The sequence below is a fragment of the Brachyistius frenatus genome, unplaced genomic scaffold (assembly GCF_029030835.1).
Source record: "Brachyistius frenatus isolate BFR_SWC_R1_liver_20210118 unplaced genomic scaffold, ASM2903083v1 Contig_85, whole genome shotgun sequence".
Lineage (NCBI taxonomy): Eukaryota > Metazoa > Chordata > Actinopteri > Embiotocidae > Brachyistius > Brachyistius frenatus.
The window spans coordinates 1726887-1754548 of record NW_027210684.1 but is presented as its reverse complement, the minus strand read 5'-3'; the positions used below and the strand labels follow the sequence as shown (position 1 = coordinate 1754548).

General features: G+C 39.6%; 1 protein-coding gene across 5 annotated transcripts in view; it reads right to left on the bottom strand.

Moving 5' to 3' along the window:
• Window positions 1–27662, bottom strand: part of map4l (microtubule associated protein 4 like) — a 114807-nt gene that overhangs the window by 55631 nt on the left and 31514 nt on the right. For 4 of the 5 annotated variants that reach the window (XM_069709783.1, XM_069709785.1, XM_069709784.1 and 1 more), the window contains 4 exons: window positions 13903–13989; window positions 11946–12023; window positions 9659–9898; window positions 2268–3629 (listed from right to left, as the gene is read on the bottom strand). In XM_069709783.1, coding sequence (XP_069565884.1) covers window positions 2268–3629; window positions 9659–9898; window positions 11946–12023; window positions 13903–13989 — 1767 coding nt within the window. The remainder of the gene's footprint in view (window positions 1–2267; window positions 3630–9658; window positions 9899–11945; window positions 12024–13902; window positions 13990–27662) is intronic. The other variant, XM_069709786.1, reaches the window with a different exon arrangement.

The following is a 27662-nucleotide window of genomic DNA, read 5'->3' as shown; positions in this document are numbered from 1 at the left end:
ACTGTATTCTAAGTTATCATTGTTAAAAGAAACATGGTACCACAGTGTGAAAAGGCATATTCAAAGTCCCCTGCAAATTTTCACTTGAGAGTAAATTATGCAAACTCAAAAAAAGGAAACTTGTCTTACCTGCTGACCAAGGTCACATCGTTGGTGGCATTATAAAACAGAAAAACAAGGAAGGGAAGAGAAATAAATATGATGTTTAGTTCCTTCAGAATCCACTTCACACATCAACTCTAACAATCTCTCAGCGTTAATACTTCTATCACAAATGTCAATCATGTATGGAGGTACTTCAGAAGTCCAGTTGCAGTTTCTGGAAATTGAAGAACATTTCAGAGATTTGTCACCATTACAGCTTAAAGGCCAATGTGACAGTGAATGCTGCAGTAAGTCTTAAGGACTACAGTGTCACGATTTGAATCCGAGTGATCACTTCAGTTTCAGCTAACTGACAAAAGCTTTTATCTTAAGAGCATTAAATGCGTATTTCACACAAATTGTCAAGTACTGGTCAGGTTTTAGGTGTAAAAAAGGGCTCAAGAAAAGCATTGGGGATCACATTGGAAAGTAAGTTTTCATTATGCAGGCTATGGGATGAGGATATGAAGCCCAACATTATCAGGGGGAAGAAGCAGTAGACTGAGGTCATCCCAGGGTTTTCCCCAGAGTACAGGAGGTCAGGCAGACCAAAAGGGCATCTGGTGCCAGGCGCCGGACATCAGATGTCTGTAACACTCTTGGGGATGGACAGCTTTATGCCATTCTATTGTAACATCAACTGGAGAAAACCCTGGTACCTGAAGGTGATTTTATTTTCTAATTGGGATATAACACACCAGAGAAGCAATTCTAACTAAACAAGACTGAACAGGAACAAAAACATCAATTGCTCTACATCTATAAATTGCACTGGATCTTTGCCCATGGCCACCAGTGGTTGAAAATGTATTGTTTTTAAAAACAAAATACTACTGCATATTACCATATTTATTCTAGAGCTCTCAGCTCCATGTGTGGCCTTAGTCAGTGGATGGAGTTTGCACAGTTTCCATGGAAAAAGTTCACTTATCAGCGCTTGATCTAAATGTGTAACTATTGTCACTCACAGGTGATTGTATAATGGCAAGTGTTATCCCATAGCAAACTCTAGCTACTGATGAAGGCCAAGACTTGTATCTGAAAGCTGTGGAGAATATATAGTAAGTATCCTTAAGATATTGTATTGTTTTTTTGTCTGTCTGTACCACTTGTCTTATAAGAACAAATACTGTACACTCGAGAATTCTGAGTGGAATGTTTGGAAACAGAGTTAAATAATATTAGATTACTCCAATTTAGTCTTTAGTGTGTAACACGTGCCAGATGCTGTCTACATCTCAATGTCATTTGAAATTAGAATTTCTGTTTCTCTCTGTGAGAGTCTAAATGGGGTAAAACACATTATAAACAGCTGTATAGAAACACATTATATAGACACAAAAATCAACAAAACTGATGCATATCTAAACTCCACCACTGCACAAATTTCTCTGCAGTTGATTAAAAGCTATAACATAACTGACTTTATGAAGCTAGAAGGCATCAGCAAACTGCTTTTGCCATGCAAGGACCCAGGTTATGTGTATGTGTCTACAGACAAAAAGGAGATAGCAGGAGATTACACAAGAAGCTGACAGTCACATGAAACAGTAGACAGTGGCGCAAGCACAGACAGTAGAGCTATCAGAAGCAGCAGGTTAAGTAATACAATTGTTGTGATTGTGTGTAACAGATACACAGTGGCAGACAGAGGGAAATCAAATCAGACAACTTAACAGTTTACCCTTGCAGTTTTGTTAATATAGGGCCCGACCAGCCCAGTACATTTGTGTCCCATACTCATACCAGCCCCAGGGGAAGAGTGATATACAGTATCTGGACACCAAATGTTTGTCTGGTAAATGTCTTAAATATTTTCCAGATTCCATATTTTAAAATGGCAACAAAGATAAGATCTGTGCCGAAATCTTTTGTAAATATATATATCTGATATATATATCTGATTAGAACACAAGCTGTTCTGGATCTATCTGTCGGGCCCTGGTTATTACAAATTCACAGAGGAAAGAATAAAGCACCAAGCAGGCCTGGTGCTCAATCCACAGGCAAAGAGCCATGCATACAGGAAGACAAACAGTACTACTTCCTGCTATTCTAGCCTACAATCAAGTTTGTTCAAATTTGCCCTATGTTATTTATAATCTTCCCTGCAGTTCACCAACCTTCCAGTGGGGGGAGCTGTGGCGACGAGGACTCCTGGTGCTCTGAATGTGCAGGGAGAGAGGGAGGGGCAGCTTGGGTGATGGAAGGAGGGGGTGTGGCTGAGCTGAAGGACATGGCTACACTATTAGGGTGGATGCCTGATGATGATGTGGGGGTGGCTTCATTCGTACAGGGAGCAGCTGAAGAACTAAGGAGTGCGGCTGAGGTAGTAGTGGACACAGGAGCGGTGGTTCCTGTGGAGGCTGCCTCTGCTGTACTAACAACAGGAGTGGCTGCAGTTGTACTGGGAGTAGCTGTGGAGGACATCAGTGTGACTGAGGGGACGAAAGGCTTGGCTTGGACATTGAAGGCTGAGCCGATGGCAGTTGTTGCAGGGTGTGTTTCTGCGGGAATTAAGGGTGATGGATCAGTGGACAATGTGGAAGTGGGAGAAAGGTCTGGAGTGCTCTTGAAAGGGTTGAAAACAGGTGAGGTTTGTGAAGCAGGGATGACAGTTTCTGCCAGGGAGGACTTTGTCAGGGAAGTAGTAGCAAGGGAGGGGGTATTGGTGACAGGGGTGGTGGTCTGTGAGTCAGGAGTGGAGCCCGGGGTCTGGAGTACTGAATCGAGGAAAGAGAAGGTCTGGGAGACTGGGCTCAGATTGTCACCTGTCATGAGCGCTAGACTGCTGCTAACATCCCCAGCTAAACAACTCTTAGTGGGGGCACTAGTTACGTTGGGCTCAGGTTTGCTGGTTGAAACTTTTGCCTCATTTGCTTTTGGCCCATCTTTAATGGACACAAGGAAATCATCTACACACATGGGCTCGTAGGAACGTGGAGAGGAATCTGTTCCAAGGCTAACATGGGAACCGCTGGTGAAACTTGTGGGTATTTGCTCAGGGGCAGAGGGCGAAGCAGGGTGGAGGCTGGAGTTTGGAGATTTGGGGTCAGTAGGACCAGAGTTAGCAGGTGTAGCCAACTTAGGAGTGACTGCAGCTGGTGTGGGAGAAATGGGCATCTGGGGCGCTCCCCACTCCTCTGGAAGTCTTGCCCGACTCTTAGTCTTCCTGCCTTTTACCCTACCCCCTCCACCACTCTCTCTGATCTCCCACTCCCAGTTCCCCTCCTCATCTTCATCCTCCTCCTCCTCCTTTCTGCCCTGATCCTGCATCCCTTCCTTGTCTGATTGGCCGATGTTATTCTCCTGGCTATCCAAAAAGTTGTAGACCTCGTCACGGCCCTTCCTCTTCTTCTTTCGCCGTCGCTGCTGCTGCTTGCCAGCCTCGCCCCCCGGCCCCACCCTCTCGGGGCTGAGGGGTTCGGAGTTGGAGGACGTGGGACTGCTGTCGTCCACTGAGCCACTGGGAGAGAGGACGGGAGCTGCCGAGGGGGAGGGTTTTTATAAGAGGAGGAACCAATCACATACTGTGTCAGTAAAACACCTGCTAATAAGCCATCAGATTGTGGTTACTATAGGTAAGGTTGTTATTTTAGGTTTAAATCTCATCAGACGTGTTTACTGTCGCCTGGCAGTAACTTGAGTGTACTGACTGGTCTCAACAAAATTGTAAGGGTGAAATCAGTTGACGAATTTTGATGGAAGGGAGCTTGAAACATTAGTCAAAATTGATTTTGGAACTGTGTTTTGAAGGGGCACAACTTGTTTGTCCTTACACAAAGTAACACAGAGTAACTTATGGATACAATTTCCTGAGCTTATCATGTAGTTTAAAAGTATGTTGTGTAAGTTAAGGTAAAGACAGTGATTGAATGATTAAAAGTGAATGTGTAAGGATATCTAAAGTGTTAGCATGTGCTCCCTCAAAAGGCTTAATCCAGTCCATTGGATTATTTACTCATATAACCAACGTACCTAAAACCTGTGGTCTGTAGCTCTAGAGGAGGCTCAGCAATGTTTGCTTGCCTAATCTTTGAAAATGACAAAAAATTTGTGCATGTGCAGAAAAGAGCATACTCCTCATCTCCTCTTGAGGCTAGCAGCTTGAGGCTACATTAACCCTGACTAGGACAACATATTGTGGATAATGTAGGTTTTAGTATATGTGGGGAAATGCAGTACTTTGTATTCTCTTATTTGACTGTGTGTCTTGATTTAACAATGTTATAGGAGAGCAATGATAAATTGGTAGAGTACTCTTTGAAGGGGAACTACTCCTCCATTTCATTAATGGCCATTAATTGAGCCAAGGCTTAACTTCTACCAGAGGTACCTTTGCTTTGCTTGCAGTCTGTCTGACTCTGGGTACAATACATATATATTGCACGCCCATTAAATGAAGCTCTAGAGCCTTAACTAAAAGAATACTAGCGTATATCTGTCATCCTCAAGGACAAAGCAATGTCATTGGTGTGGGGTGTAAGTGCTTCGTAGGGAGTTCGTTTTAAAATCCTAAATCTAGTACTAATACTAGTGTCCTTTTCAAACTTTTATCAATTTGCCTAGACATGACGACGCAGCAGCTGTAATCTGGTACTGTAGTTGATACCCTGACAGAAATATTGCACTTTGTACTCTTTGTGTTTCTTTCAATCCCTTCAAGAAATCACAATATTGTAATCACAATAATTAATGCAACTATCCGCTATTTACAGAAATGTCCACAATTCCTCCCCAATACACATACTGAAAAGAAACTCTGGAGGCATTGTTGCAAAAAGCCTTTCCAAACAGAACATGCTTCATGAACAAAAATAACTCCCCATTTACAGTCACCAAGGCTCTTCAACGTCTTCTCATCATCAAAACAAACCACATGCTGGTTGACTAGAAAAACTGCAAAACTGGAATTGACAGGGTTGATGGGAAATGTGGTCTTATTATGAAAATTTCATGAATTTTGCCGCAAATAAATCTCATAAAACAAAACAGAAATGTCATTAAATTTTCAATCAATCAATCAATCCAAAAAAAAAAATCCTGACAGGACTATTTTATATATCATCTGATACTGCAACATGTGTTAATACTGCACTAGGATGACACATTTTGCCACATTATAAACGACACACCTTGCCTTTGTGGCCATGTAGGCAATATGCATATTAAATTAAAAAGTCAAGTTTTGCTTCAAGTTTCAGTGATAGTAACCATAGTCTGAATGCTTTTAGGCTCCTTTTGGCACAACCCTTCAAAAATGTTAATAAAACATGTTGTATGTGATTGTGCCTGCTTTTATAAATGCATTTAACTTGTATTTGTTTCACTATTTGTTCAATAAAGACTACAATAAATTATATGTGTATAAGCAGTTTATATTACCACAGGTATTAACAGATGTGTTTTTCAGCACTGGGCATCAGGCAATACAAATTTGCATTGATTTATCTGCTTGGTTGTGTAACAGCTGCAACACAACTCTGCCCGGGTCAAATTTGTTATTTTGAAGTGGTCATTTTTATTTCACATGTCCTTTGTAGGACTGACGCAGATCTGTAACGTTGGGTAATTTGGGATTCCCTTTTTTTTCTAGACAAATCCCCAAAATATAAGGTAACCTAAGAGGAAATACACATTGAAGATCGATTGGTTCCATCATGTTGTGTTCATTTTCAATTCTGAATATCCGCAATGGAGTCTGGGAAGGACTGTACTTCAGAGTATATGTTCATCATCATCATCATCATCATCATCATCATCATCATCATCATCATCATCATCATCATCATCATCATCATCATCATCATCATCGTCATCGTCGTCATCATCTATGGGACAGAGCTGGTTTTGTGTAGGTAGCAGGCACACACAACAGAGCAAAAAAAGCACACTGTGAGCAGCAGAGCTTTGACACAATAAGATAAGAAAATCAAGCGCATATCATAGAAGGGGTAGCATGCATAATTGAAATGCATGCCTGTCGACTAGATGCACATGCAGACACAAAACAATGACTGAAAGTTCATGTACCTCTGTCTTAATCAAATTCCTATTCTGAGACAAAAATGGAAAGATGGAAAACTGGACTTTCTTTTCTTAAGGGTTTTGTAACTTAATTAGAAAAAAATGGATAGCCAAGCATTTTCTGACACAACAGAATATAAAGGAAAATTATAGAAATCCTGTTTTTTAACGAGTTATGTTTTTTTTTATATATATATATTCTGATTTCTGTTAAGAAGTCAATTGAGCCAAAGGTACACAAATTATCCAAAATGACATTAAACAAGGAATACATTACAGAATGGCAACATTGACATAGTTTGGGGGATGTCATAATCATAGTAGGGTATGGCTTTTTCCTCTGAAGCCAATTTTTCAATTATTTCTGACAAGCACTTCATAGGATCAGAGAGAACGAGAGAGAAAGATAAACTGACAGATAGGCAGACAGATAGCACGAACAGGCAGATTGATGGATAAACTGTAACATAAAATGCTATGACCTACACGCCTCTCAGTCTGCTCATTAGGTCTTCTTCCTATCTAAATTTCTATTGTTCAGTTTCATTTTTGATCAATTCACTTCCAGCATGCCTTTCAGTCTATATTACATCATTGCATATTAATGGAAATCTAGAAAAAGGTGCAGTCCCCTCCAAATCTGGCAACTTTCCCTGCATTTTTAAATTGATCAAAGCTGCTATTTTTATTCCTGTGACTTGATGCTTCCTGAGCTATAAACAGCTCGAAGAAGAGATGAGGTCGGGGTGTTATCATCTATATTTGATTTGGTAAGGTATTTAATGGGAGTACCTCTAAATATGGTGTCTGGCCAAGTGCCAAGAAATACATTAATGTTGGAGCACTGGCTCCTTCAAACACATCAAGTATGCGAAAATGCAGTGTGAGAGGTTGTTTTTGTGTAATTGCAGGGTTTTGTAGAAGTCTCGAACACAGAAGACAAAACACATGATATAAGCATGGTTGGCAAATGTATCGTCAGTGCCCTGCAGAAGTCTTGTAGCTCCAAGAGACAAATGTTCCCTGGACTAAATTGTACATGTCAGTTTAAAAGGCAAGTTATTAATGACAGTTATTAGGATTTCAAAAAGCAGCTCACTGCTTGTAGTTGTCATATTTCTGCTGTGATTAGCACATCTTCAGTGAGGGTTATGTTTTGAAATTTCCTAGTTTTTCATGTGTAATATTAATATATAATTTGACCTAATTTAGTACACTTCATAGATGGGTTCTTCATTTACAAACAATCAAAGAAGTTCATACTCTTCCACTATGTCATGATAACTTTCCATGCGCCCATCTTAGGGTAGCAGCTCTTGAAAAGTAGCAGCTGGTAGCAATGACGCTTACTGACACTAAGCATATTCTATTGAATATATTTATACCATTATTTTTGTGTGTCTTGGCCTAACAATCTGGCTAGGTAATCAGGCCCCCAATCTCAAGTTTACAGCATCAATTTGCAGCATAAATTTGCATTAGCCTCCTGGGCTTTCCATTGAAGCACGCATGGGCGTCTCCAAATTCTCCACCCACTCAGGCTCTTTTATGTTTTTGCAGTTTCATCACATCTAAACATAAAACTGTGGCAAGTAACACACTATTAGTATCCTTATTCATGTTTTAAGACATCATAAATTATACCCAGCTTGGAAAAATCTGAAGAGCCAGACAAAAGTACAGTCATTGGCTAGGAGACGTTACACCATCTCGTCTGGTTGCTTTGGTTTAAACTGGTAGGTTTCAGAATACTACAGACTGCATGGCAAATTGTGAGTAGTTGCAAATTTCCAATCATCTTGTGAAATGTTGGTCTGAACTGGCCTTTAGAGCACAAAATCTTTCAAGACACTGCAGGGTTCTGATAAGAACTACTTCTTCCATTAAACACAACTTTTCTTGTTGATCTATGCAAAATCTCTTCTTCACTTTGGTTTGTTGTCTGGCTCCTCCTGCACAGTATCCTACTGTTCAAGAGCTGGCTTGCAGGCAAATGCTAAACAACTGATGAAAAAAGATTTGCAATACTGAGGTCAAAGATTGGATTTGCTTATCAAAGGCTCACATTTTACTGTGGATTGTTGTCACCCAAATTATGTAACAGGTTTTTACAAAATGTCTGCAGGTATTTTGTGTGATGGCAGGGTTAGCGAAACTCAAAATGTAAAAATAGGTGCATGTGGTTACATCACTGCAGGCTCTTCCCTGAAAATGTAATAGATAGGAGGAGCTTATTTTATGGTAAAAAAAAAAAAAGAAAAAAAAAAGTAGTTGTACTTTTCATTTTTTTTAAACTGAGTAAAATGCGTGGTAAGGCAGCGATAGCAGCCATGAATGACTGTTATTGTAGCCTAAAGATAAATCATTTGGGCTAATGAGGCTGTTACCTGAACTCAACCCTGTTTTTTAGATAAAGGATGTTGAAATGATTTCTAATGTACATTCATCTGTGTCACTGATGCATCAGATGCTCCAACAGAGACTGAACTAGAATAGTGACTGTTACACAACTGTGAGCTGCCTTTCAGCTGGCAGGGTTATCTTTAGTACACCAACACAACAGAAGGGAGAAGAGCTAACAAATAAAACCATTGCTAAATGTTTAATAAGTCCTACCCATAGTGGTAACTTAGAGAAAGTCCTTTTAAAAGTTCAGCTGAGGGCTGCCGTGTGCACAAATTGTTGGCCCCTATTCTTCATGTGAACCTTAAGGCCAGGAAGAGTCAAATTCTACATGTTCAGAATGTACAATTAGATTTGGATGATGAAATGACTAATTGCATGCATGTCTTTAATCCAGTCTCTGAAATACAGTTTGCAGGCACATTTACACAGAAAGACTGCAAAAGGCACGATGTGCTGCACCCTTGGGTTTGTTATGGTTATTGATTATGATAAACATGAACAATTCATGATAAAAGGGCCCTAAAACTGGCATGTGGAGCATTGCCTCTCCTATAGGCTGCTGTTTTCTCTTCAGATTTCAGTAACTAATGAGTCATAAAACTGTTGGTTGCCCAAGTCCCATCTGTCTGTTGATCAAGTTTGTTAGTATAAAAAAGGAAGGTGCACGGAGTGGAAGGCCATGAGGCCACCAGCGATGAAAAAGTATAGCTGGGGGTTTTATAGTGACAATGGAAACAACTAGAGAAGGCTGCCCCCTACTGCTGAAAGCATGTCCTGTGTGATCAGGCTATAATAATTCTGTCACCATCAGCACCTCCTGCCATGCCACAGAATCCCTACTGTAGGCTAAAAACAAGATTACTATATCATCTTAAGATTTCTTTAAATTGAATGTCAAGTATGAACATGGATATAGATTTTTCAGTTTGAGCAAGAACTCTAGCTCCACCCTCCTCTGTAACTGTGATACAAATCCAAGCAACCCCATTTAGTGTGAAAAACTATCTGAATCCCACATAGAGTATATCGCAATGCTGCCCCAGCACACTGTAAAACATGCAACCATCCCCGCTTCTGATACCTGCAGAGTGACCCATAGAGTGGATTCCTGGTCCACCAGAAGAAACTGGATCACTGGTTTTAAATGGGCTGCTCCCAATAGTGCTATTGGCGGTTTTATTTTCCATACCAAACAGGCCAGAACTCTTCTGGGTGTCCATAGCCGGACTCATGCCAGACTGGCCGAAGGAGGGGTTCATACTAGTCTGGAATGGTGGCAGGCTGGATCCCATGGACCCTCCCATCCCCGACTGAGAGAGGCCTGATGGAGAGACAGAATACAGAGATACATCACCAACAGACAGCTGGTCCAGTGAAACCTGCTCTTGTGTACTTTACAATATACACTGCTCAGTACTTTTTACCCAGAACAACATACTTTGCAAATAAGGTAGGTTAAGTGATGCACTTTAATAAATTGTTCATTATAGTGAACAAGTTTGTTCACAATCATATTTGAAGGTTACTGATACATTACCAAACAAGGTTAAAGAATGTTATATTACCTCTGAGGAGCTATTCATGTTCAAACAAACTGGCAGTTGATTGTACCAGTTTTCACCATTTTCTAAAAACTATAATGAATTCCATCCTAATAATTTGAACATGTTATAATCACATAGGCTCTGCAGCTGACAGTTTTAACTATTTGTTGAGTCTGGGATACATTTTCCTTTGCATGTTGCTACAATGTTCCAATGGTTTAAATATGGACATTTTCAGTATTTATAAATTAGGCAACTTGAACACAGTGCTGTGAAGGTAAATCTGTATGCATTTGCCATTATATTTTTTGATTCTTTGTTTTTTCGTACTAGATTCCTTTCTCAGAATTTAGGCCAGATTTCAATGAGAAGCCGTGGCTAGTAGCAATGATAATACCAACACAAAGTAAACTCTACAGTTGGTGAGAAATGACCAGTGAGTGCCCCACAACATCAACCAGCAGCAGAGGTTAAAAGCAAAGAAGGCCTCGATCAAATAAGTCATGTAAAAGAACATGAATGTTAACATAACACTAAGCTGTGCCTTGTGGTTGTCCTGCTGCACAAAGTTAAGAGCACATAACCCATCGCCACAAATTGACACTAGATGTATGGCAGATGTGCTGAATTAAAACAAAAACTTAGATAACTGCAGTGTAACAAAAGCTATTATGAGTGATTGAGTGCAAAACTCTGTGTACCTGTTTTTCATTTTGAAAATTATAAGTGTGACAACGTGATGCATTTACCACCCAAAGCAATCAAACTGAAATTCTACCACTGTCACTAGAAGTTGCAGACTAAAGCTCTAAATGCAATCCAAAGCATCGAGCGCACAGCTCACAACAAAAAAAATATCACAGGATTCATTAAACTCACAGCAACAGTGTGAGCTGATTTTCCATAAAATAAAATGTCATACAATTTTCCATAAAATTAATCAACATGTATTGTGTTGAAGCTCATAGCTGATTCTGTATTCTGGGAGATTTTTGTCTTGAAATGAAAAAAAAAAAAAGAATTCTCCACTTTTTGCAGTTACATTTTTTACATGGATCGACCGATTAGCTTTCTGTCTTCGGGCCATTGGTAATAACTTAAAGAATAAAATAAAATACATCAAGTAAAATAAAGAAAATGATCAGATTTGTAGGGCCTGAATATCAATCTCATGATTTGATGTGATTTTGTATACCCTACCATTTTGTGACATAATATGCATTGCGAAAGTATTCAAGTATGCCCTTTAAAAGCCTGACATCCTGTGACACATCATGTGACTGTGATTGCACAAAGGTGGACTTCAACTAATTATGTAGAGCTAATAGTTTGGACCAGATCTTATTTTCTGTTAGGTCCTCTACATAAAATCTAGATGAAAACAGGATAAATACTAAAGGGGATGAATGCTTTTGCAAAGCACCGTATGATGTTCACAAAACAGTGAGTGAATATACGGAATTCTGGGATGAAGACAGAGAAAGGAGCTGATGCAGTGATCCACATACATATGGTATGTATGAGTTTGAAACAATATATACACTAGTGAAGAGTAAACATCCTACAGTGCTGAACAACAACAAAGCAGCAGCTTGCAACCAGCTCTAAGTTTGCATTGTTTACCTCCCAGGTTGTTATTGTTGCACAAAATATCTCATTAATTGCAGTTCTAAAATCTAAAATCAACATCATGTTTACATGGAGTGTCTTCAAATGCAAAGAAAGAGGAGGGAAAATGCTATTTTTTTTTTTTTTAATACGTTTGATGTTAAAGGTTAAAATGACACAGCAGAGGAAGGTGAAAAATTAAATGTTAAAGTGGACCTAGAAATGAGTCGGCCATGCTGCTGTCCTTTGTCTTGTTCAGGCTCCACTGATCTGTCATCCCACCCATCATAGGACCTGAGAGAGAGAGAGAGAGAGAGAGAGAGAGAGAGAGAGAGAGAGAGAGAGAGAGAGAGAGAGAGAGAGCGCGACAAAGACAAAAACATTTGAAAATGGAGAGATTATAACGTGACCAGAGAGTCAATGAGAGAAGCAAAATAAGTGGGAGATGTAAAAGTACTGTCAAATGGTGAGGGGCAGTGGGATAGAACATAAAAACAAATGGGAAAACTTTGCACATTTACATTACATTAAATCACATCAGCTACCATGTGATATTTCAGTTTTTCTTTTTTAATAAATGTGCACAAATTTCTACATTTCTGTTTTTTTCTGTCAAGATGGGGTGCTGAGTGTACATTAATGAGAAATAAAATGAACTTTTTTTGATTTTAGCAAATGGCTGCAATGAAACAAAGAGTGAAAAATTTAAAGGGGTCTGAATACTTTCTGTACCCACTGTATACATGACACTGTGTATTAACACATACAGAATGGCCTCAGTACTTTAAAGGCTTCAGTGAATGTAAGTAAAAGCTGTGCTTGAAATACAGGCAGTATTTGTACTTTATTTTTCTCTATTAAAGTTTTAGATTCGATTCTTGTTATATTCAGTGTTATATGACATTTTGAATTACATTTTTCAAGGACCAATTTAGCATCAGTATATTCACTTTAAAATAAACAAATTCAAGGGAACCAAACATGCCTTAATGTAATGTGCTTGTCAGGCTTCTTGCAAACACACCAGACTCACTTACTCCCACATTCCTTCCCTCACAGCCTCTTACGATCTCCTTCTTTCATCAATCCATTCACCCTGGTTTCCTCTTTTGCTCCATGTTTGTATGAGTGATCCTCTGGCTGACGCAAGCTTCATTGTTGAAAACTTTGCAGCTTTCTGCCTTTCAGCACCTTTCCAGGTGCAGGGGGAGAATGCATCTCTTGTACGGATTGAGAGACCACGGGAGACAGTGATGCAGTGACCTGCTATATAATCGGCAGTCTGCACATGAGTGTTTTATTTTCAAAATTGACTGAAATCTTCCCGTTTTTCTCTGTCTTGTATTAGTAATGTAGTTTTTGGTTACTAAATGTAAATTAACTTGATTTGGGGTATAATAGGGTTTCAGAAAGACTTTTAAAGACCTTTTTAATACCATACAGAATTAAAGATAATACCTGATACCAACCAAAGTATGAGAGATATCAATGTGAACCAAGAGGGGTGATTAGACCTGAAATTATTGACCAAGTACATGAATTAACTAACATTTACATTACATTTTCCAAGCTGTATGTAATTATTGTTATTCCTAAACAAAATATGAATTGTCATTAAATACAACTTGAATGTGGGTAAGCAGCAGAAAGAGGATGAAATAACCAATTAAATATTTCCTGTTTACACGTCAACATATGAATATTACATAACATTAAAGGTCTGGAACAATAGTAGTGGAGAGATTCAAGCTAAGCTAAAACAAACATAATATTTTGTAAGTAAAATAAAAGACAGTAAAAGACAGGCTTGAAAAAAATACTGCTGTCAATAAAATATAAAACTGTTTAAGAAATTCAAATCAACACTTCTACAGAGTTGAAGACATGCAGATGCCATACAATGATCAGCTGGGATATAGGGAATACTGTGAACTGTTGCTCGTGAATATACTTCAGCTACGCACAGACCTATCCCCAAAAGTGTCATGACTGCTTAGAGCTATTAATCCAGTCCTCAGTGAGAAAACTACCCTCTTGATAGGCAGGATGGACACAATGAACAATTACAGTGACAAACAACGGTTTTATTGTGCACACTGCAGGTGTCCTCTACGCTACAGGGATATAGTGAGTATAAAGTATACTACATGACTGGCACTCCATCCACCCTCACCAGACAGGTAGTCAGAGCTGAAGGCAGGCTGTCCTGGTGGATCTTGGCGCCCACCTGGTGACATCATTGATGACATCATCCCTGGACCTAAATGAGATAAAGAGGATTATGACTATCATCTTCGATCCATAAACATTATGCAGCATCATGTTGTCTGTCACAACTATTTTGACTTTGTCAAACATCATCTATTCATAAGGAATGTTTTAGACTTCAAGTCACATTTACAATAACCCACATTGCAGAGTGCACAAACAGGAGATCCCTTTTTTTATTTTGTTAGTTGTGCTACCAGCTTTTCATTGTCGGTTACATAAAGATTTAGGCTGTGAATCCTAACGTGGATGAATGACGCACATGTGTGTGTGATTTGTGTCCCCAGCACACAAATCAGTCTGCAGTCTTTCTTTTGAAACTCTCCACATAGTGAGTGAGACAGACTGAAACCTGCACCTGAATCTGTCTGTGTCGTTCTGCTCCGTCAGCTGATTGCCTGTCAAACAGCTACAGCTTTCCAAAACCAGCCTCGCCAGTCTGCGTATGTATCTTTTGACATTGAGGCAAGCATACACAACACGTCGCTAAGGGGACTATCACCATGGTTATGCAAAAAGAGGATGGCAGCATCTGTGGCTCCCGTGGCAACATTTGCTGTTGTCTGACGTGTCTTAGAGGATCGATGCATGTGTGCCACCCGCCGAGGCACACACACCAGGACAAATGTAACGCACTCACACATAGACGCATATTATAAATAAAGTACACGTTTGTTAGAGTTAAAGAGTTAAATGACAAAACTCCTTTAAGTGCAGTATAAAAAAATAATACAAAGAGCTGATATCATCTCAGGTTTTTTAATGCTGACTCATTGACCTCCATTAAGCAGTACCAAAACTGGTTGTTTGCACCACTTGCTTAGTATAATATAATAATTAATAATAAAATATGATCAACTAAATAACAAAGTACTTCAGTAGGGGTCAATTCCTCATTAACGTTGTGTTAATCACTAATTATAGAGTTGTTTTACTGTTGATATTCATATCAGGTCAAACATAATGAGATCATTAACTTCATTTGTTTACTAGATATTAATATTTAAGAAGATAAATTACCACATAATTTGATCAACACCAATCAACAAAAATTAAAAAGTATAAGTGTAAAACTGTGCTAAATGCTTCAAAGCAAAGCAATACACTGCTGAATACAGGAACATAGTCATAGTTTGCAATGACCACAATACAATCCTTTCAAGTAACTGTAGTAAGTAATTGTGCCATTATGAATATATGTGTATTATACATGTGTATGTAAAGTAAACATTTCAGGAGTACATAAAAGGAGCAAAAACTACAATGAAAACAGCCCGGCAAACATAATCTTACTTAAATGACACTACAAAAGTATTCTCGGCAACATGTGCCTTATTCATCCAAATAAATGCACTTAGATTGCAGAAAAATAACTCCTAAAAGTGATATTTGAATTTTAACAAGTGATGTTACTGGATTATTAAAACATTTGCAATAAGCAACATTAATAACATGTATAACACTGCAGTGACGGCCCAATGACAAGTAAATATCCATCTGCTGATTAAGCCTGTGAAGTGGATATTTGGCTGGACCCCAAAAGCCGGGCAATCCCTATAAACGTCTGTCACTCACCGACTGATGCATTTTTTTTTTTTAGAATTAAATGTCTTTGTTCTAAATTAAAAGCTCTCTACCGTTTCATACATGCTCCAGCCATGTAGCATGGTAAAAAATATATAAAATTTGAATTTTCCAATTAATATTGGTATTTCGGAATACTATACAATATTGATGTTAGCAAATTAGCACTTTATCGTTAAAAAAAAAAAACTATCTAAGATCGTAAATTCTAACCAAAGACTTCCATGTCTTTTTATCTGGTTTTCTTCAGTTTTCTGCTTCATGTAGTAATAAGTTAAATAAAACAATTTTGTGCTATGTAGACAACCACAGACAGACACTTTAATTTATAGGAAATGGTTATTATATTTGTCAGGAATAACAATGTGGCATAGAAGCTACATGTTTTGGACATATATACAGCCAAATTAGACCAGAGTAAATACGTGAATGTACCAAATTCTCAGGCCATCATCAACATGATGGGACATCATGCTGATGATATTAATGTCAGAAAAGTTTGATTTGGTGACATTGTTTCACATTTTGTTATTTTTCTCTCAGAAATACACGCACAGACACATGCACTTCCTCTGTCTCACACACAAACAGAATGTGCGTGCAGGCACAGTCAGAACCCAGACAGTCCTCTGAGGACAGCAGCCAGTATCAAGCGTCAAAGTTATACACCTTTTTTTTTTTTTTTTTAAACATTATTTTTATGTCATTTCTGCATGACTGGACTGGGAGCTCTCTAAAACTTTCTGCTGGCAGAAAGTCAAAAATTATATGTGGTCGAACCGCCACAAAAATAGCCCTTACTGAGTACATTCAATAAATACAGTTTGATGGGCCTCCCACTGTGCTGGATACAGACTGCTCATGGAGGGAGACAACCAGGGGGCTCCCTGGAGAGGGCCAATGAGATAAACTGTTTCTTCAACAGGTTTAGTTCACAGCCCTCATCTGTCTCCTCCACACACTACACCTCCCAAACACCTCTGCTGCCTTCCCCCCTCCCCACTCTGTCCCCCCTGGTGAACTGCATGGACACAGAGCCCTCAACATCAAAGGGCTCATCCACCATTGACTCCATGACCACCCTCCCCCTCCTCTCTGTGACTACTGGCCAGGTAGCTGGAGAGAATCCACCAGCGCAAGGCTGCAGGACCTGACGGCATCGGCCCCGGGGTCCTGAAGACCTGATGCCATCCAGCTGGACCCTCTGCAATTTGCATACCAGCCTCATGTGGGAGTGGACGACGCCCTCATCTACCTGCTGTAACGAGCTCAGTCTCACCTGGACAGAACCGGTGGCTGTTAGAATCACTTTATTTGATTTTTCCACTGCTGCTGAGTGAGAAGCTGCAGGTGGTGGGGGTGGACACGTCCACCGTCTCCTGGATCACTGACTACCTGACAGGCAGACCACAGTTTGTCCGTCTGGGCAGTGTGCTGTCTGATACGGTGGTCAGTGGTACTGGAGCTCCTCAGGGAACTGTTCTGTCTCCTTCCTGTTCACCTTGTACACCACTGACTTCCAGTACAACTCAGAGTCAAGACATCTGCAGAAGTTCTCTGATGACTCTGCAGTGGTAGGATGTATAAGGGATGGACGGGAGGACGAGTACAGGGCAGTAGTGGAGGACTTTGTGGTGTGTGTGGGTAGAAATCAGCTGATTCTGAACGTGGCCAAGATCAGAGAGATGGTGGTTGCTGTGAAGCGGCAGCGCTAACCACTGCACCACCATGCTGTCGATCTGATCACAATACACCTGACATCATCAGAATGATGTGATTTTTTTCAAAAATTGGAAAAGTTTCTCTCAAGTTACCAGATGGTTGTATAAATTCATAACACCCCGGTGGCACAGTCTCTGAGTCACTTTCTCTGTAGACCTAAGGACCCATGAATCTAATCCACTTGTGGACATGCCAACTAGTCAACAATGTTGACAGGTGTGCATGTGGTTTACTTTCGTGTGCTTCTTGTAATTTGCTTGGACCCCGATTATTGCTGCTTGCGGCTATATTTGGAATTTTCCACCCTAATTCAGATAGTAGAGATTAGTGCGTTTGAAACTGAGTCAGAAGTCAGAAGACTCGATAAAAAAAGTAAATCTAAGAAATAGGCCTTTGAGGTTGATACAGTATACTGTAGACTCCATCTCGACCATTTCCTCCCTTTAGTGTGTGCAGGGCGGTCTGCTGTGCGGTGCCTCTGGGGTGGTCTGGGCCATGGTAAGTGCACTTTCTGCAATGATGGACTGAAAGCATACAGGGTTGCAGGTGATACCAACCACCATGACTGAACTTTGGCTCACAGCAAGAGTCAAATGTCCAGATGATAGCAGCCAGCCTCTGGGCAAACCTGCTGATGCTGCATTTTCATCAACATCTCATGGGTCAGTTACAGTTTGGCAATGAGGTCAGGATGAAAATGTTGTATGTATTCTTAATGTTATGCCCATTTTAGTAATCTCGGTGAACATTTTGTGTTTTATAATATATTGTTCCATGCCTATGGAACACTAATAAAAAGATATGATTGCATAAAAGACCCAACCAGGCTCAATCACTGGTGTGACCAAGCAGTTTTTAACAATTGCCTATATATGCAGGGAAATGCTCACATGTTAGAGCCCATCTGTGGTGAAGGAAAGCAGTGCAGCAGGTCAAGGCGAACAACACATTGTTTATTAAGGAAAGCATCAGATTGTGATCACCTTTGTTTCAATCCATCAATCCAATCCATTTTGAATGTGTTGGGATCTCTCTTGGGACATCCCAACATTTTACCCCAGAAAAATGTATGAAAGGCTCTCCATTAGATTCTCCTGATTCTACCTCGCTGACCTTGCCCTGTCCCTCAAGTCCACACCTAGTTACGTGCAGATAATGTTGGACTGCATATGTTGGCAATGCTCTCTCTCCATGCCAAGGACAGGGCAGGTTAGAGAGAAACTACAACATCAGTCACAGCTGTCACCATCTCTGGAGAGACACAAGTACTTAGAGCGAGGGGAGAGAGAGGGGTGGACAGCGAAGGGATGGAGAGAGAGAGAGAGAGTAAGGAGGGATGAAGGGCGGATAAGGAGGAGGACAGGTTATGTAAGTACTGATTATATGTGGTGGGAGGGTTGCCCTGCTGCCAGAATTTTGTAATACTTTGTAGTTATTTTTGCAGTTACAGTCAATAATCTTTAAAACTAAATAACCCATTGTTTCCAAAATGGCTAAACAAAACAAAAAAATATGATTATGGTCCATCAGACAGACTTGGACTTCTGTTCGGATGTAATAAAGGAATGAATCAGGTTCTTCCAGAAGAAATCTCTCTGAAACAAGTAATTGAACTAAATGAAAGTTGCCAAAAGCTAATGTCCAGGACCTTTGATTTCCAAACAGCGATGGAACTTTTGTGAAAGTTCCGCCAGTGCATTGGGATTTATGTTTCCATAGCAGTACCAAAACCTTGGGAGGAGTTAGTCCACTGTCGTATCTAAAGCAAGACAGCCTCCAATTCTGTCTGTATATCATCTTCTGCATAAAAGCACAACAAAACTTTAACTTTGTGGTTGGTTCATTGGTCATAAAATTGCTTGAATTTGCATTAGTTATTGCAATCTCAAGATCGCAATTTCCTGGAGGGACTCAATAAGGGATTACTACTGACAATTATGTGCACTTTTTTTCAATTGTACTTCCAAACAAAGTGGTATCTGGCCAAACTTTTGGCCTGTTTGCAACCTGTCTGATAATATGACAGCTTATCCTTCTTCACAGAGTCGAACACACGACCCCAGATCTCAGAAATCACTGATCAGGATCATTTTATTGGCCTCAGTCGTATTAAATGCATATTCCACCATAACTTTTTCTCCGTCACACTATTATCAATAACTGCCAATTCAAGCCGTAAGTCAGAGGTCACAGTAAAAACCAATTGAGATAAAAGCTGTTCTGCCTATCTCAGTGGTTTAGGGTGTCATATCTGCTCAGCTTTCAGTCGGTCTGCTCCAGAAGTGCTGTAAAAGCTTCACTTACATAACAACCACTTCAACATTTCTGCTGAACTCAGCACAAACTTATATACAGTATACACACACACACACACACACACACACACACACACACACACACACACACACACACACACACACACACACACACACACACACACACACACACACACACACACAGACATACACATGCTAAGTATTGGCGGTGACAGCCAAGGTGTGTGTGATGACCTCACCAGGACAGCTGCTGGCACTAATGCTTCACTGCACAATGCTTCACAGTGTCTTGTAGTAGGGGACACACACACACACACACACACACACACACACACACACACACACACACACACACACACACACACACACACACACACACACACACACACACACACACACACACACACACACACACACACACACACGTGTATGCATGCACATACAAATGCATACACTCAGGAATGCAAAATGCCTCAAATACACACACTTACTGCAGACTCACTGGTCACACACACAAGAGGTCCAAGCACAGAGGTCCCTCACTCCTGTCTACCTCCATCGCCCCTCACTCTCGCATGCTTACAGTAAAAGCACACACACTGCAGGGATGTGTTATCATGCCTCAGCAAACACAGTTCCATCCCAGCTTGATACAAACACAAGCAAACTGTTGTAACTTTACCTCCATTGTGCTGCGACATGAGCCCACAATAAGCTAAATTGTATTCTGGCTCCATGTAAACCAGGACAATCTTTAACCCAAAGATCAATGGAAGTTTAAAAATAACGAGACGAAGAATAGGTTGTTTTAAAAAATCTCTTAAATTCATGCTACAAAATCCTGATAATTTAAGAGAACGAGCTGACACTACTGTGCCAGGAATACTGTTTGAATGGATGCAGAACCACAGGGTGAAAACAGTTTGTATTTGTAGTAAAACATCTGGGCTTTTGTACTAAAACAGGATTTTCAAAAAGCTATTCAGACATCAGAATTAGTGAGGGAAGACAAAAAATAATGCAATAGATATTGGGGCCTCTAAGCTAAATACTTGAATAAAGATCAGGGTTAAACTGTAGATTCTATAAATAAAGAATATATTGGTATTTTTATGTATTATTGTTGTTTTTCAGCCGTCTTAAATCTGTCGACATCTCATCTTTTGTAATGAAAGCACACATTGTAGAAATATTTGCTTTAAAGTCATGCTCTTGTTAACTTATTCCAACATTTGTGCAGAAGTGACTGCCTGTATCTTGAAACAAAACAGAATAAAGTAGGGATTACTGCACCAAAATCAAGGATAAGAGAGAAATCCAAATCTGCAAAACACTTGCTGCTGCTTGAGAAAGATTTTATCAGATCAGATCTCCTTTCATCTGGACTATGATGGAGGAGACTAAAACAATTAATCAACCTGAAATACAAGTGAAGGCTGTGTGTCAGTCCCTTTATAGTAAAGGGGCTTTAAATAACTAAATATCTCACTTTCAATGAATTTTACTAAGAGTAAAAACAAGAAATCCCATTTGGAGCACATGCAACATCATCAAACCACATTTACCATTTTTTGTTTAATTGTAGATGCACACAAATGTTTACATCAAGGATGGTAGTGTTAAACCCCTGCCATTCTAACAGCATCCGAGTTATCTTCCACACTGGTCATTTATCTTCCACTCTTCCACACTGGTCATGTCAATGGCCTCGTTTGTGTTCGTTTCTGTGTTTGTTTACACTTTACAACATATTTTGTTTTTGTTGTTTGTATCACAAATCTGATTGAATCTTTTTTGATTTTCTGGAGCTACATGTAAATTGAGATCAGCCCCATTCCTGTTGAGTCAACTCCTCTCACAGGTAGACTTAATGGGGTTAAAATTGTCTGATTTCGCAAGAGCAAACAAGTGCTCGTGGAAAACAGGAAAAAAAAAAAAAAAGGCCGAAATAAAAGGTTTAGCCTCACTGACACTGAAGACAAATGAGCTTTCGGCTTCCCATTCACTTCATACTTCAGGAGGCAGGTTCATTACAGCCCTTCATCACAGCTATGGCAGCTGATAATTTCACAACTTGCACATTATCAACACTGAAATGAAAGGAAAAGCAAAACACCTCTAACTACAGTATACCAGAAGCAGAGGGACAGAGGGACAGAGGGACAGAGATAGTGAAAAAGGAAGAGATGAGGAGATACTTGCTTGTCTCAGAATTTAGATCTCATGGATCGGTAGTGATTCTGACATATGCATTGCCATTTTATCCAACAGAACGTTACTGAGTTACAAGGACGCTGTTACAGCTTTGTGCATTTGACAGGCAAATGATATGAGCTCAAATGAACTTCTCATCATCTGCTGTCCCTGGTTCTTCAAGCAGAATGATGCCCTAAACTAATTCTCCTCACTTGTAAGTCTCTACGTTTTGGAAAAAAGCAACTAAATTTAAGTCTACCACTCATATGACTGACTCCAAACATGTCCAACCCTCCCTCCAAAGTCCCAGTGTTGCATTCAATAAAAGAATCTGGATCATGCTTCCAAATAACAGTGGATTTTAAGAGTTTTCTCTGAGCATTTCTACAGTCAGATATTTCTACAAGATCAAGTGCACAGACATTTTCTGCAAGGCATGCTATTTGTTAAAAATATATAAATCGCAGTGTAATTGTTATAAACAGCACAAAGACATTTTTTAATTAGAAGAGTTACAAGTTTAGAATTTACATGTTCGAAGTGTAAAAGTAGTCATAGTTCTGTAAATATTTACTATAAATAATGAATGAGGTAACTGCAGCAGTGTCTTGTGGAAATGCACAGATATTTTTGGCGATGCACATGTGGATCCAGAGATATATTCAGCTGTTCCTACATACAAACAGCTGAACGCGATAAAGACAACTTCACGTTTCAGAAAAACTCTGGATTGCATGCCTGGTGAGCCTCGGGAATCTGTTATAGTACAGTAGCGTGTGTGTGTGTGTGTGTGTGTGTGTGTGTGTGTGTGTGTGTGTGTGTGTGTGTGTGTGTGTGTGTGTGTGTGTGTGTGTGTGTGTGTGTGTGTGTGTGTGTGTGTGTGTGTGTGTGTGTGTGTGTGTGTTGGAGGGGAGGTGGGGGTGGGGGTATTCCTTTTCTCAAAGCAAAGTAGGGCAGAAACAACAAATTATTTAGGATGTTTAATCATCAAATCTTTCAGTCTGTAAAATTTTTGAAAAACAGTTTACGACAAAGCCTTCCGGTATTATAGAAAATCATGTAATGATCATGTAATCCTGGCCGTCCACAAAAAACAGTGCATCTGGCATGAGAAGAAGATGCACATCAACCAAGACAGGTGATGTGATGGAGCTTCATAAAACCAAGTACAAATGCTGTGAAGTTGTAATAAAATGACTGGAAGGGTGGGAGAAGGCAAGAGTCACAGAAGGCCAGGATTTAAGTCAGGGAGAAAACAACGTTGTTGTGTGTATTTTGTGTTTTTGTTGTTCTAAAGCACGTAGTTCTTGATACCTTTGTGTGGCAGAGCTGGGACACTAACCCTCTTGCGGACTCGCAGGTGTATTACAATCTGTGGTAAAACATCTGCTCTCATGGCACAAAACGACCGTAGCCTTATATAGTCACTGGTGTTTAAAATAGTCTCTCACATGCAAACACAGTCATGCTTCCATCACTTTAGAGGACATTAGATTGACTTATATTAATTTCCTTGAGTGACCCTCATTCTAACCCTCAATCAAGTCTTCACCCTAAAACTTTATGATTTCCATTATGGGGGCTTTTCGTCTCCATAACAAAGTCAAGTCCCGACAATGTGAGTGTGTAAACAGATTTATGTCCCCACAACATGAAGGATATAAGTATATATACACACACACACACACACACACACACACACACACACACACACACACACACACACACACACACACACACACACACACACACACACACACACACACACACACACACACACAGCCTGAGGATGTGGGCCTGCTGTTGGTTATCATACCAGCTGTGCATGGGCATGTCAGGGACTACGTGAGATGATACGACAGGCTGAGGGTTTATCATAAAGGATTAAAAAAAAAAAAAAAAAACGCACGTAATTTAGACTGATGTGCCATCTGTGTTTAGCATCATAACTATCATACCAATCAACACGATCTTATCTATCTCTGGATCTATGTTTCTATACATGTTCTCCATCCAGACACTTTGCACCATCTCATTGGTGTGTTGTATATCAATGACTAACATAATAGATAACATAAACTTCAAGGACTAAATGTTTGATTAGTTGTGGAAGTTTAATTTTTTTGACCACATTTTTGTCATTTAAAGGTGACGTTAAGATGTTAAATAAACTGGTCTTCAAATGTCATATTAATGTGACAAAGTTGAATTACCCCAAAGCTCCATTGATTGCTTTGTTCATTTAGTTGTATAAAATACACCGTATTCACATACAATATGCAATTTGATCTCAACAGTCAATATAGTGGCTGATGGACACCTTTTTTAAGTATTGTTAAACTTTTGCTGAACCAATGACTGTGGGCACAAATGAGAGAAATATTGATGGCTCAAATAATGTAGTGGGAGCACAATTGGAGAAAAGTCATTAAATTAGTGAAGTGGGTCAGTAAGTGCAGCAGACAGCAACATTTATGTAATTAATTTTCCATTAACATAATATTAATCAGTGTGTGTAGGCATTTGGTTATGGGTTTCCTGTATGTGTCTGTGGTTGTTGTACAATAAAATCAACCCTACAGACTTTGTGAAAGCACACTATCCCAGTCATGAGCAGAAAAATGTGAAATTGTTCAGTCCACGTCGCTTTGCAGGTGTATTTGGGTTTTTAGAGGAACGCCGTCCTGTCCTGGCATTTTGAAAACGGTAAAGTTAGCTTGCCAATTAACTCAGTATTTAACTGGCCTACCTGCACAGAAAGCAGCTGAGGTCGAAAAAAATACAATGATAATATGTATGAGCAGAAATATCTGTCCGAAAAAAATGAATTTGAATCATTTGAATGGCATGATTTTAATATTTGCATTAAAAAAACAGAATTTGAATCACATCATTTCTATTGTGGTATTTAACTTCAATACTTGTATTGAGTGATTGAATCTGAATGTCAGAGTGAATGTGGTGTTCCTGACATTGGTGAAGTCACAGCTTACATTGTGAGCTTAGAGTGCCTGCATGGGACATGCCCATGCTTTTATGTACACAATACATTTCACCAACATGTCTATCCACTAGTGCCACAATTATAGTTGTTGCCAGAGTCTGGCTCTCTAAAGCTCTGGACTGTTGCGTGTCAAGCACTGACAGCAAGACAGGTTCAAATTCAACTCAATGAACCAGACTGTGCCACAGGCTGAGTGCTAATTGTGTGTGTGTGTGTGTCTGTGATGGTAATGATGCTAATGCAGCACTGTCTTTAGGCTGACACAGTGTAACAACGACAGACAGGGAGGGAGACCGAGAGGAGGAGTAGAACAGAGGCTGACAGAAAGAGGAAGCAAGAGTTCTGGAAGAAGAGATAGAGGCAGAATGAAACAGGATAAAGGCTAAAAGACAAGACAAAGGCAGAAAAATTAAGAGGGCAAGCCTGAGAGATAAAGACCAAGAAAGACGGTCCTACAGCTAATTTATGTCTAGACCGGGCTGGCCAAAGTGTCGAAGCAATTACACTTAATCTTTGAAACAACACACACTGCGAGGAGGATCCCTGATGGCCTTGGTAGCTGAGAGTGTCTGCATTCTGTGCAGTGATACGAACTGAGAAGTCTAGGATCATTATTGGACTGAAATCACATGATCTCTTAAATTTAACCTTTCTGAATTCAGCCAGAGACTTGAACATGTTTCAGTGTGCTGCACCTTAAACAGCAAAACAAAAACAAAAGTTAATTATTAGCACAATACAGTATGTATCTGTAACAACATCAATAAATTATCATTGCATTGCAATTATTGTTAACATACTGTAAAACTAATCAGTCAGAAATCGGGCAAGGATGAACAAGTAATCATTTTCATATATCAAAATTAGAAAGAGCATTGCAGGGTTGATTTTAAGCTACAAAGCTGAACAAGCTGTATGTTGGTGAATGTTGTTTTTTTTTTTTCCTGTGACAGCAGTGGATAATTAATATTTGTTTAATTCATCAACTGAAAAAGATGCAAGTGTAGAGATGAACCAGAACTCTGTTTAAAAAGACAAATTTCTTTTGCTTTTAAAAACAGACCTTTTCTGCATAAACGTATTGCAACCCATCTCTTAGATCAGTAGCTGTTGAGTGGAAATGATTGAAAGCTGATGAACAGTGAAAAGAAGTCAATATTATTGAGCATATTATACAATCATTTTCATTTGATCACTTAAATCTTCTAAATGGAGAACTAGAGTCACTGTTATGAAGCATAGACTGTATATAAAAGTGTTGGTAGATTCTGGGTCTGAAAAATTAGGCAGATGCGAAGTGCCTTAAACTGCGATACCACCCAGTGCCACTACAGGTTAGCGCCAAAAAGCCTCCGGCTCCATAGACCCCCATTGAACTTTTCTCATGAAATTTGAAGTCAATAAATTTATTACCCAAGTTATTTCGGTTTTGCAAGCTAAAGTTGCTATTTCTCATTTGTTTTCTGGTGGTCCATCTGAAAATAAGCCTAAAAAAGCTGTGTGTTTTGGGGTTGTTTGATTGACAGGCTTGTGGTGCAGTCAGTTAGTCAGCCCTGAATTTCTAAGATAAGCTCTGAACAGTTATCAGTGGGTCCTTGTGTTAGGTTTACTGACACTGCAGAGAACTAAATATGGTTCTTGCTAAAGCCAATGTAGTCACTATTCAAGAGGCACAACCTGGGCTACAGTTGGCAAGTGCTCTGCTTTTTATAAAGCTGCTAGAAATTGAAGAAACTATAAACTACGACTCATAAAATACATCATAGATAACATTGCATGACCATACTATTGCACATTGATACAGGCCCATGCAGGGCTTACAGAAATTACAAGTGAACTGAATGGAACAGAAATACTACTGTTCCATTGTTGGGCACAAATGACCCCCTCCACTTAAAGTTTGAACAAATCCCCTCTATAGGCTATATGCCTCTGTGTGTCTACAGGGCTTTTATGTCTGCTCTATTTAACTCTGAAGCCTGTACCCTTACTCTCCATCCTTCCTTCTCCTCTTCCTCAAACCCTGCAATTCACTTTCATGCCAGCTCTACCTTTTTCTTATGTCTCCCATCCCTCCATTGTTGGGTTCCTTTATGGAATATTACAAAGAATGATTGAGGAAATATTCCAAACAGATTTGTGTTTAAGTGCTGGGGGAAAGACAGCGGACATTTTGTGCTAAGGAGACTGAGGAGGTGGGTGTAATTAAATAAGCTGTGTGGGCAATCCCTCTCCCAGCTACCTTAGCTACTGATATAATCAATCTCACCACATCGTAACACTACTTTGTCTGTGCAATTTCAGTTCACTGACATCCATCTGCCTCCAAACAAACAAATATTTATCTACAGCTCCTGAGAGGGATCTCAGGTAAATACATCTCCATCATCTTAAAAACAAGAGACTCAATTTAGTGAAGGTCTGACAACAGGGCTTCATCATTCAGCTGCCACACAGCACTGAATTCATAAGCTGTAAAACTCAACAGGAAATACAAATAATTTTCAAACCTTAAAGTGTGACAGCCAGTTGTAGTGAATGCCCTATAAAAAAGATTGTGTTGACTTCAGAGTGTTGGACTCCAGCTGTTGGATGGATTATTGGATAACTGGAATACCAGGGCTACACGATTTGCATACTGCTAATAAACAAGCAGTGGTTAGCATAGAACGGTGAACTGTATATCTCCAGAACAGAACTCAGTCTCAGGGTAAAAACTGTTTCTTGAGTTGAATTCATGATTAAAAGGAGTTGTAAATATTGACATGATTTTTGGTGGGTAAAGCCCTCTTATAAGCAAATAGTGTTTAATTGGGTTACATTTGAAAAACCATTGATCATACTCCTTTAATTTTACAGCAAACACACACACGTTAAATGCAG